Here is a 12,045-nt window from a genome sequence, read left to right as displayed (position 1 = left end):
GCTGAAAGAAACCCTACAGAACAGTGGCCAAATTATATATACCCTTCACCAGAGTATCAGTGCTACTTTCAGAGAAAACACTGGTGCAAAACTTGCTATTTTTATTGACTTGGCCAAAGCTTTTGATACGGTAGACCATTCCATTCTTGTGGGCCGGCTAAGAAGTATTGGTGTCTCTGAGGGGTCTTTGCCCTGGTTTGCCAACTACCTCTCTCAAATAGTGCAGTGTATAAAGTCAGAACATCTGCTGTCTCAGCCACTGCCTGTCACCAAGGGTGTATCCCAAGGCTCAATCCTAGGCCCCACGCTTTTCTCAATTTACATCAACAACATAGCTCCGGCAGTAGGAAGCCCTCTCACCCATTTATATGCAGATGATAGTCATACTCAGCTGGGCCCCCCCATGGATTTGTGTTGAACGCTCTACAACAAAGCTTTCTTAGTGTTCAGGGGCAGAATTACAGATTTTTACCTTGTCAGCTCTGGGATTCGATCTAGCAACCTTTCGGTTACTGGCCCAATGCTCTAACCACTAGCCTACCTGCTGCCCCAAAAGGTCCCTAAAGCACACACATCCTTGGGTCGCTCATCTTTTCAGTTCGCCGCAGATAGCGACTGGAACTAAATGCAACAAACACTCAAACTGGACAGTTTTATCTCAATCTTTTCATTCAAAGACTCTTACTGACAGTTGTGGCTGCTTTACGGGATGAATTGCTGTCTCTACCTTCTTTCCCTTTGTGCTGTTGTCTGTGCCCGTTTTTGTCCTGCTACCATGTTGTACCGCTGCCACGTTGTGTTCAAATTAAATCAAAAGTTATTTGTCACATGTGCCAAATACAGCAGGAAATGCTTACTTACAAGCCCCCAACAATGCAGTTACGAAAAATACATTTTTTTTTAATGTAAGACATAAAACTTAACAAATAATTAAAGAGCAGCAGTAAAATAAATAGTGAGGCATACAGGGGGTACGAGGAACAGTCAATGTGCGGGGGCACCGGTTAGTCGAGGTAATTGAGGTAATATGTACATGTAGGCAGAGTTATTAAAGTGACAGTGCATAGATAATAACAGAGCAACAGCAGCGTAAAAGGGGGTAAAAGGACTATGCAAATAGTCTGGGTAGCCATTTGATTAGATGTTCAGGAGTCTTATGGCTTGGGGATAGAAGCTATTTAGAAGTCTCTTGAAACTAGACGTGGTGCTCAGGTACCGCTTGCCGTGCAGTAGCAGAGAGAACAGTCTATGACTAAGGTGGCTGGAGTCTTTGACAATTTTTTAGGCCTTCCTCTGACACCGCCTGGTATAGAGATCCTGGATGGCAGGAAGCTTGGCCCCGGTGATGTACTGGGCCGTACGCGCTACCCTCTGTAGTGCCTTGCGGTCGGAGGCTGAGCAGTTGCCACACAAGGCAGTGATGCAACCCATCAGGATGCTCGATGGTGCAGCTGTAGAACCTTTTGAGGATCTGAGGACCCATGACAAATCTTTTCAGTCTCCTGAGGGGGGAACAGGTTTTGTTGTGCCCTCTTCACGACTGTCTTGGTGAGCTTGGACCATGTTAGTTTGTTGGTGATGTGGACGCCAAGGAACTTGAAGTTCTCAAACTGCTCCACTAAAGCCCCGTCAATGAGAATGGGGGCGTTTTCGGTTCTCCTTTTCCTGTAGTCCACAATCATCTCCTTTGTCTTGATCACGTTGAGGGAGAGGTTGTTGTCCTTGCACCACACGGTCAGGTCTCTGACGACCTCCCTATAGGCTGTCTCATCACTGATCAGGCCTACCACTTGTGTCATCGGCAAAATTAATGGTGTTGTCATGTGTTGCTGCCATGATGTTGTTGTCTTAGGTCTCTCTTTATGTAGTGTTGTCTCTCTTGTCGTGATCTGTGTTTTGTCCTAGTTAAATAAAAGGTTAAATACAATTTAAAAAAAGTGTGTTTTCATTTCCAATGAGGGCCAACTTTTACACTGAGCTTGAGTTCAAAAAGACATCACACTGTTGCTATACTACAGAGCAAGCAAGATCTACTCAGGCTTTCATAAAGATAGCCAACTTCAGTTAGCTTCATATTCCAGCTCAGGGTTCATTCACACTACGACGGTGGATATTGCTCGTCCGCCTGCCCGCTAACTAACAGGCTTGTAACTGCGCATGCATGTCGTGCATGGCTAGTAAAACACCAAACTATTATTGAGATAATGCTGAAACATCAATCCAAGGGCAAGGCAGTGCCACTTTTTAATTTGTGCCGAAATTAAAATAAAAGCATACCGTCTTTGGTGCGCATATCAATGCACAAGCACACTTTTCCCACTCCTATCGTTCCTTCTTCGATCTGTGGAACATCTTGTAGCATTGTGGCCATAGACAATCCATAGAAGGGTTTTTGACTGCTAAACTCACAGGTACATTAGCAATGGCTGCCAGTCTTGACTTGAATGGGAACTGCCATCTATATATTGCACACAGTGTACAAAAGATGAAATACACCTTCCTAATATTGTATCCAATGCTTCCCACAGTGTCAAGTTGGCTGGACGTCTGGGAAACTGTTGAGCGTGAAAAACCCAGCAGTGTTGCAGTTCAGAGGGTAGCGCATACAGCCCAGTACATCACTGGGGCCAAGCTTCCTGCCATCCAGGACCTCTATACCAGGCAGTGTCAGAGGAAGGCCCTAAAAATTGCCAAAGCATCCAGCCACCTTAGTCAGACTATTCTCTCTGCTACTGCACAGCAAGCGGTACCGGAGCGCCAAGTCTAGGTCCAAAAGGCTTCTTAATAGCTTTACCCCAAAGCCATAAGACTCCTGAACAGCTAATCAAATGCCTACCTGGACTATTTGCATTGTCCACCCCCATTTGCACACTGCTGATACTCTGTTTATTTCCATGCGGTCACTTTACCTCTACATGTACATATTACCTCAACTACCTCAACTAACCTGTGCCCCCCCTACATTGACTCTGTACCGGTAGCCCCTGTATATAGCCTTGCTACTGTTATTTCATTGTTACTCCTTAATAATATTTTATTACATTTATTTTTTACTTCAGTTTATTTTTGTAAATACTTTAACACGTTCTTAAAACTGCATTGTTGATTAAGGGCTTGTAAGTAAGTATTTCAATATAAGGTCAACACCTTTTGTATTCGTGCATGTGACAAATAAAATTTGATTTGATTCAAGTCCAGGATTCAGTTGCAGAGGTGTTTATTCCCAGGGTCCTTAGCTTAGTGATGAGCTTTGAGGGCACCAAGGTTGTTGAACGCTGAGCTGTAGTCAATGAATAGCATTCTCACATAGGTGTTCCTTTTGTCTAGGAGTGAAAGGTCAGTGTGGAGTGCAATACAGATTGCATCATCTGTGGATCTGTTGGGGCGGTATGCAAATTGGAGTGGGTCTAGGGTTTCTGGGATAATGGTGTTGATGTCAGCCATGACCAGCCTTTCAAAGCACTTCATGGATACAGACGTGAGTGCTACGGGTTGAGTCATTTAGGCAGGTTACCTTAGAGCTCTTGGGCACAGGGACTATGGTGGTCTGCTTGAAAAATGTTGGTATTACAGACTAGGACAGGGAGAGGTTGAAAATGTCAGTGAAGACAATTGCATGTTGGGCAGCGCATGCTCGGAGCACACGTCCTGGTAATCCATCCGGCCCTGCGGCCTTGTGAATGTTGACCTGTTTAAAAGGTCTTACATCGGCTGCGGAGAGTTATCACACAGTCGCCCGGAACAGCTGATGCTCTCATGCATGTTTCAGTGTTACTTGCCTCGAAGTGAGCATAGAAGTAATTTAGCTCATCTGGTAGGCTCGTGTCACTGGGCAGCTCTCGGCTGTGCTTCCCTTTGTAGTCTGTAATAGTTTGCAAGCACTGTCACATCCGACGAGCATCGGAGCCGGATAGTACAATTCAATCTTAGTCCTGTTTTGATGCTTTGCCTGTTTGATGGTTCGTCGGAGGGCACAGCAGGATTCCTTATAAGCTTCCGGGTTAGAGTCCCGCTAATTGAAAGCGGCAGCTATATGCTTAAGCTCAGTGCGGATGTTGCCTGAAACCCATGGCTTCTGGTTGGGGTACATACGTACAGTCACTGTGGGGAGGACGTCATCGATGCACTTATTGATAAAGCCAGTGACTGATGTGGTGTACTCCTCAATTCAATCGGAAGAGTCCCGGAACATATTCCAGTCGGTGCTAGCAAAACAGTCCTGTAGCTTAGCATCTGCTTCTTCTGACCACTTTAATATTGACCCGAGTCACTGGTGCTTCCTGCTTTAATTTTTGCTTGTAAGCAGGAATCAGGATATAATTATGGTCAGATTTGCCAAATGGAGGGCGAGGGAGAGCTTTGTACGTGTCGCTGTGTGTGGAGTAAAGGTGGTCTTGAGTTTATTTCCCTCTGGTTGCACATTTAACATACTGGTAGAAATTAAGTAAAACAGATTGAAGTTTCCCTGCAAAAAAATCCCCGGCCACTAGGAGCGCCCTCTGGATGAGCGTTTTCCTGTTTGCTTACGGACATATACAGCTCATTGAGTGCGGTCTTAGTGCCAGCATAGGTTTATGGTGGTAAATAGACAGCTACGAAGAATATAGATAAACTCTCTAGGTAGATAGTGTCTCATTATAAGCTGTTGACCACACTACCTTAGGCGAGCAAAATCTTTTTGCTCACCTTCCTTAGATGTCATGCACCAGCTGTTGTTTACAAATATACATAGACCGTCACCCCTTGTCTTACCAGAAGCTGCTGTTCTATCGTGCCGATACAGTGTATAACCCGCCAGCTGTATGTTATTCATGTCGTCGTTCAGCCACGATTCGGTGAAACATAAGATATTACAGTTTTTAACTTCTTATGGATGGTGGCAGTATTGAGTAGCTTGGCTGACTGACGTGCCCAGAGTAAACTGCCTGCTATTCACACCCAGAAGCTAAGATATGCATATTATTAGTAGATTTGAGATTTGGATAGAAAACACTCTGAAGTTTCTAAAACTGTTCGAATGATGTCTGTGAGTATAACAGAACCCATATGGCAGGCAAAAACCTGAGAAAACATTCAGCCAGAAAGTGGTTTGTAGTTTTTTAAGTGATTGCCTATCCAAACTACAGTGTCTGTGGGGTCCTTTTGCACTTCCTAAGGCTTCCACTAGATGTCAACAGTCTTTAGAACCTTGTTTGAGGCGTCTACTATGAAGTGGGGGAGAATAAGAGCTCATTGAGTGAGAGGACTGCCAGCAGGGCATGAGCCTCAGCCATGCGCGCTCACGTGAGAGGTAGCTCAGTTCCATTGCATTTCTGAAGACAAAGGATTTCTCCGGTTGAAACTTTATTGCAGATTTATGATAAAAACATCCTAAAGATTGATTCTATACATCGTTTGACATGTTTCTACGAACTGTAATGGAATTTTTTTTAGTTTTCGTCTGACCTACGCGTTGTGAATTTGGATTTGTGAACTGAAAGCGCGAACAAAAAGGAGGTATTTGGACATAAAGGATGGATTTTATCGAACAAAACAAACATGTATTGTGGAACTGGAATTACTGGGAGTGCATTCTGATGAAGATCAAAGGTAAGCGAACATTTATAATGCCATTTCTGACTATTGTTGACTCCAACATGGCGGATATATTGTATGGCATGTTTTTGTGTCTGAGCGCCGTACTCAGATTATTGCATGGTGTGCTTTTTCGGTAAAGCTTTTTTGAAATCTGACACAGCGGTTGCATTAAGGAGAAGTTTATCTAAAGTTCCATGCATAACACTTGTATTTTCATCAACATTTATGAGTATTTCTATAAATTGATGTGGCTCTATGCAAAATCACCGGCTGTTGTGGAGGCAAAACATTACTGAACATAACGCGCCAATGTAAACTGAGATTTTTGGATATAAATATGAACTTTATCAAACAAAACATACATGTATTGTGTAACATGAAGTCCTATGAGTGTCATCTGATGAAGATCAAAGGTTAGTGATTCATTTTCTCTATTTCTGCTTTTTGTACTCCTCTCTTTGGCTGGAAAATGGCTGTATGTTTTTTTGTGTATAGGCGCTGACCTAACATAATCATATGGTTTGCTTTCTCCGTAAAGGCTTTTTGAAATCAGACACTGTGGCTGGATTAACAAGAAGTAAAGCTTTAAAATGGTGTATAATACTTTTATTTTTTAATTATGAGATTTTTGTTGTTTTGAATTTGGCGCCCTGCACTTTCACTGGCTGTTGTCATATCGATCCCGCTAACGGGATTCCAGCCATAAGAAGTTGTTTAATGCCCTGTTGGTAGGATATACATGCTTATAGTTCGTACACTTTATTATCCAGCGATTGTACATTGGCCAATAGTGCTGATGGCAAAGGCAGACGAGCCACTCGTCACCGGATTCTCAAAAGGCACCCCGATCTCCATCAGCGATACCTCCGTCTCATTTTTATTTATTTTATTTCACCTTTATTTAACCAGGTAGGCCAGTTGAGAACAAGTTCTCATTTACAACTGCAACCTGGCCAAGATAAAGCAAAGCAGTGCGACAAAAACAACAGAGTTAAACAAACAAACGTACAGTCAAAAACAATAGAAAATAAAGATTTTTCTATTTATGTATAGTGTGTGCAAATGTAGAAGAGTAGGGAGGTAAGGAAATAAATAGGCCATAGAGGCGAAATAATTACAATTTAGCATTAATACTGGAGTGATAGATGTGCAGATGATGTGAAAGTAGAGATACTGGGGTGAAAAAAAGCAAGAGGGTAAGAAATAATATGGGGATGAGGAAGTTGGGTGTGCTATTTACAGATTGGCTGTGTACAGGTACAGTGATCGGTAAGCAACTCTGACAGCTGATGCTTAAAGTTAGAGAGGGAGATATGTCTCCAGCTTCAGTGATTTTTGCAATTCATTCCAGTCATTGGCAGCAGAGAACTGGAAGGAAAGGCGGCCAAAGAAGGTGTTGACGTTGGGGATGACCAGTGAAATATACTTGCTGGAGCGTGTGCTACGGGTGGGTGTTGATATGGTGACCAGTGAGCTGAGATAAGGCGGGGCTTTACCTAGCAAAGACTTATAGATGACCTGGAGCCAGTGGGTTGGGTGATGGATATGTAATGAGGGCCAGGCAACGAGAGCATACATCTTACTTATCCAACACAACTACCACATGCGCACAGCATACAGAGCAGGATTTCTCCTGCAGCTCCTCAGGCATGTTTTACCTTGGTTCAAATTAGCCTATAGGCAAGCTTACAATTTATTCTACCATTTCTACCGTTCTGCATGCCAGTTACTATCTTCATATGCGCATTTTCGTGGAACAGTTATTTCAATAATAACATTTGTTTCTCAAAATCATTGTCATGCAGTTAATTATAAAAATCTGAATTAAAATGATAAAAATCTAAAAGTCAACTTATGCGAGATCACCAGCCTCTGCCATACGGACACATTGATACACGGTGAACCGTTGGCGGCTAAAGTAATGAGCACAACTCATTGCCATTAGTCCAATACAGCAGTAGACCTATAACTTCCATTGCTCTTTCACACCGAGAATTGGTGATTATCAAGGATTTTTTATTTTCAAAATAGCTTACTGTGAGGAACTATAGTTTTAGTATATTAGCATTCACAATGGATGTTAAAAAAACACTTTGCTACATTTAGCAGAGCAGGCCAGGTACTTCGATGCGGGCGCTCCCTCAACGTTATCAGGACAGAGAAACCAGACACATGCTCATTGCTCACATGGAGCACTTCAAACAAAAGACAAATCTCGTAAATGATGGTTATGAAATAAACCAAAACTTGTTTCTCACAAGTGTAGCAGGTTGTGAAATCTACAAACAATGTTTCCACTCCGAGAATGACAAAGGTAAGTTACTAATTAATAAATGCATTAACAGAAATGAATGTAACCAAATGATGGGGATTAACGGTATTGATTAAAGAAAAAAATCAGAGGGCAAACCATTCACACAATGAAACAATTAATGAGCAAGAACTGGCGGGAGACAGCTGAGCCATTCTGGAAAGACTTGTCTATATCTTCGCGACACACCTCTCCCCTTCTCAACATTTTAAACTATAGTAACATTATCTTTACACATATTTTAGATGCTTTTCACTGATCGCAGTAACTCAATAATCAGCTAGGCCTATTGCCACGCGCGCTGCCCAAACTGCAGGTTTCCCAAACAAGCTTGTAATTTGAAACAATCCACAGCTATTTCTTTTAAAGAAGCTAATGATCTTCCATTCCTCTGTGGCTAAGTCATCACCTCTGGTGAAGAATTTATGATTTGAATTAATTATTTCTGTATAATTTTGGCAAACGTATATCAGTTTACTTCCCTATTGGACCCACCACTGGTGCCATTTCTCTCGTGTTATTTATTTATTTTGTTTTCCAGAAGCCAAAAGGCACAATCCTAGTCATATAGCAACACACCCTAGTTGTTGCATCTTTAGATCTCTAAGTTTCTAATAGAGATATCTGTCACATATGGAACTGATATCAGGTGTGCTATTTAGAATGGTCTTTTCCTGCGAATTGCATTTTGGCAAATGTTTGAAAATTACGTTTTATTGGCTGCTTTATTACATGAGTTAAGATCCATTACTATAATCTAAATGTGATTTCTGTCATTCTGAGCACAGTGGGTGGACTCCCTAACCCTTTTCCTTTTCTAATAGGTTATGCAACCAATGTAAACTCAGGAGAAAAAAAAAACGTCCCTTTTTCAGGACCTTTCTTTCAAAGATAATTCGTAAAAATCCAAATAACTTCACAGATCTTCATTGTAAAGGGTTTACACACTGTTTCCCATGCTTCTTCAATGAACCATAAACAATTATTGAACATGCACCTGTGGAACGGTCGTTAAGACACTAACAGCTTACAGACAATTAAGGTCACAGTTATGAAAACTTAGGACACTAAAGAGGCCTTTCTACTGACTCTGAAAAACACCAAAAGATGCCCAGGGTCCCTCATCTGCGTGAATGTGCCTTGGGCATGCTGCAAGTAGGCATGAGGACTGCAGATGTGGCCAGGGCAATAAATTGCAATGTCCGTACTGTGAGATGCCTAAGACAGCACTACAGGAAGACAGGACGGACAGCTGATCGTCCTTGCAGTGGCAGACCACGTAACAACACCTGCACAGGATCGGTACACCCGAACATCACACCTGCAGGACAGAAACAGCACAAACCCACCATCGCTGGACCAGACAGGACTGGCAAAAAGTGCTCTTCACTGACGAGTCACGGTTTTGTCTCACCAAGGGTGATGGTCAGATTCGCGTTTATCGTCAAAGGAATGAGCGTTACACCGAGGCCTGTACTCTGGAGCGGGATAGATTTGGAGGTGGAGGGTCCGTCTTGGTCTGGGGCGGTGTGTCACAGCATCATCGGACTGAGCTTGTTGTCATTGCATGCAATCTCAACGCTGTGTGTTACAGGGAAGACATCCTCCTCCCTTATGTGGTACCCTTCCTGCAGGCTCATCCTGACATGACCCTCCAGCATGACAATGCCACCAACCATACTGCTCGTTCTGTGGGTGATTTCCTGCAAGACAGGAAAGTCAGTGTTCTGCCATGGCCAGCGAAGAGCCCGGACCTCAATCCCATTGAGAATGTCTGGGACCTGTTGGATCAGAGGGTGAGGGCTAGGGCCATTCCCCCCCAGGAATGTCCGGGAACTTTCCTTGGTGGAAGAGTAGGGTAACATCTTACAGCAAGAACTGGCAAATCTGGTGCAGCCCATGAGGAGGAGATGCACTGCAGTACTTAATGCAGCGGTTGGCCACACCAGATACTGACTGTTACTTTTGACCCCCCCTTTGTTCAGTGACACATTATTCCATTTCTGTTTGTCACACGTCTGTGGAACTTGTTCAGTTTATGTCTCATTTGTTGAATCTTGTTATGTTCATACAAATATTTGCACGTTAAGTTTGCTGAGTTTATATGGGTCCGGTAATTTTCTCAAACGGCCGGTAAATAAACATCTTCCCGGTCACATTGTCGAGCGCCATATTTTCCATTTGAAATCAAAAATACATGACAACAGGAAGAAGCAACAGTATCATTTGCAACATAATTTTTCATTATGATTCTACTAAATCCGGTAAAAACGACTGAATGAGCCCCAAAACGTGCTATGATTTATTGATATTAGTGAAATCGTGAAAATTTGTTTGTCCTGGCTGTCCTTACTCTCTTTGGGCCTTTCCGCAACGGGAGGAGGTTGGATGGGCAAGTCCTTCTCTTCCCCCTCTAGCCCATCCTCCTGGACCCCACCATCAGGTCTTCTCTCCCCCTCACGCTGCGGGGCCTCCCTGGGGGAAGTCACCATTCCTGCTACAATCCTAGAACCTACTGGGTCCTCTTCTTCCTCAGAGTTGGGGTCATGGTAAGACTAGAGGGGGGGAAACAACCAATATGAGATGGTGGAGGGGAAGCAAAGGCATTTTAAGTCACGTCATGTTACATGATGAAATATAACTTATTATATTGTCATTATCTTGATGGTTAGTGGGTGAGTGTAACACCAACGCTACACAAATCTGCTTTGGTCAGTTCTTTGCTAAATAACCATACCATGAGACAATGTCTTCATCACTGGAAAAGATAAATGGTTGAGATTTATATCATTTAAAAGCTTATAAACAGGGTTGTCAAACAATTGTATTTTTTTTATACAAATTGACATTTTAACCATCCAACTCAAATTATTTTCATATTCACAGATGTTGCAGCTTACATCATGAGGTTTTCGTGTTGTGCCCACCATCAGTTGAGACATGATCTTGAATACATGGTGGGTGTAATGTTTTGGCTGATAAATGTACTAAAATGGGAATAGAATTGAAATGTCTACATCCAAATGGTACCATAAAGATGGCTGGAGGTCCAGACATCAGAGAATGTTGACGAATGGGAATATGTTGTTTTAAATTATACTGTCAATCCTCCATAGAAAACCTATTTAAATCATAGAAATATAGATAATCGAATAGACATGACAATTTGAGTTGACATTCAACAGTGGGTGGACCGTTGGCCATCTTTGTGGTAGTAATCAGAAGTTACAATTTCAATTCAATGTCAATGGTGTACCTGATACACAACAGTGGTCTAAAGGGATAGGTCCATTCTATTGCTATGATTGAAATGACACCCACCCTGTATTCAAGAGCATGATGTCTCAACCGATGGCAGGCACAACACAAAAAAACTTAGATGACATAAAATAGGATATAAGCTACAACCTACGCATATATGAAGTTTGCGTTTTTATATAGACGTTAATGGTTAAATCAAATGGCAATTCTTATGATTTAAAGATGGTTGTCACACTTTCATACTCTGTTTGTAACCCTTTAAATGATAAACTCAAGTGTTTATCTTTTCCAGTGATCAAGACATGGATGTCTAATGGTAGGGTAAGGTATGCAAAATGAGTCATTCAGGTCCATGTTTAGGCAACAATCAACAAAAGTAACATTCCGACCACTTCTTCTATGAGCAAAACAAGTTTTGTTTAAAACAAATGGCATGCTGTCAAAAAGAGATTGAATTCAAATGGATTAACCCCTTTGACTGGGCTGAGCTGGAGCTGACCTCCCGTAGGGGTTGGACCGCCAAGAGACCAGAGTTGGCTAATTGGGATGTTGGGTTGGACCGCCAAGAGACCAGAGTTGGCTAATTGGGATGTAGGGTTTGCGCATAGCCTGAAGGTAGCAGTTCTCACTGCTGCTCAGTAGGCAAGCACCACGGATGTAATGATGTGAGCTTCGACTGGAAGCCAGGTGAGGGGTGACATGAGAGAATTTAGGAAGGTTGAACACCAGATGGGCTGCAACGTTCTGGATAAGTTACATGGATTTGAAGGAACAAGTGGGAAGCCCAGCCAACAGAGACTTGCAGTAATCCAGACGGGATATGACGATTGCCTGGAATAGGACCTGCGCCGCTTCCTGTGTGAGGCAAGGTTGTACTCTACGGATGTTGTAGAGCA

The 12,045-nt window shown here is 42.7% G+C and overlaps 1 protein-coding gene across 2 annotated transcripts in view; it reads right to left on the bottom strand.

Moving 5' to 3' along the window:
- LOC106607650 (protein sel-1 homolog 1) overlaps positions 1–12,045 on the bottom strand; it is a 45,560-nt gene that overhangs the window by 29,646 nt on the left and 3,869 nt on the right. For both annotated transcript variants that reach the window (XM_014204823.3, XM_014204824.3), the window contains exon 3: positions 10,242–10,443. In XM_014204823.3, coding sequence (XP_014060298.1) covers positions 10,242–10,443 — 202 coding nt within the window. The remainder of the gene's footprint in view (positions 1–10,241; positions 10,444–12,045) is intronic.

Source organism: Salmo salar, chromosome 06, assembly GCF_965601325.2.
Source record: "Salmo salar chromosome 06, fSalSal1, whole genome shotgun sequence".
Classification (NCBI taxonomy): domain Eukaryota; kingdom Metazoa; phylum Chordata; class Actinopteri; order Salmoniformes; family Salmonidae; genus Salmo; species Salmo salar.
Note: the sequence above shows the minus strand (reverse complement) of the source record. Positions and strands in the feature narration are given on the sequence as shown.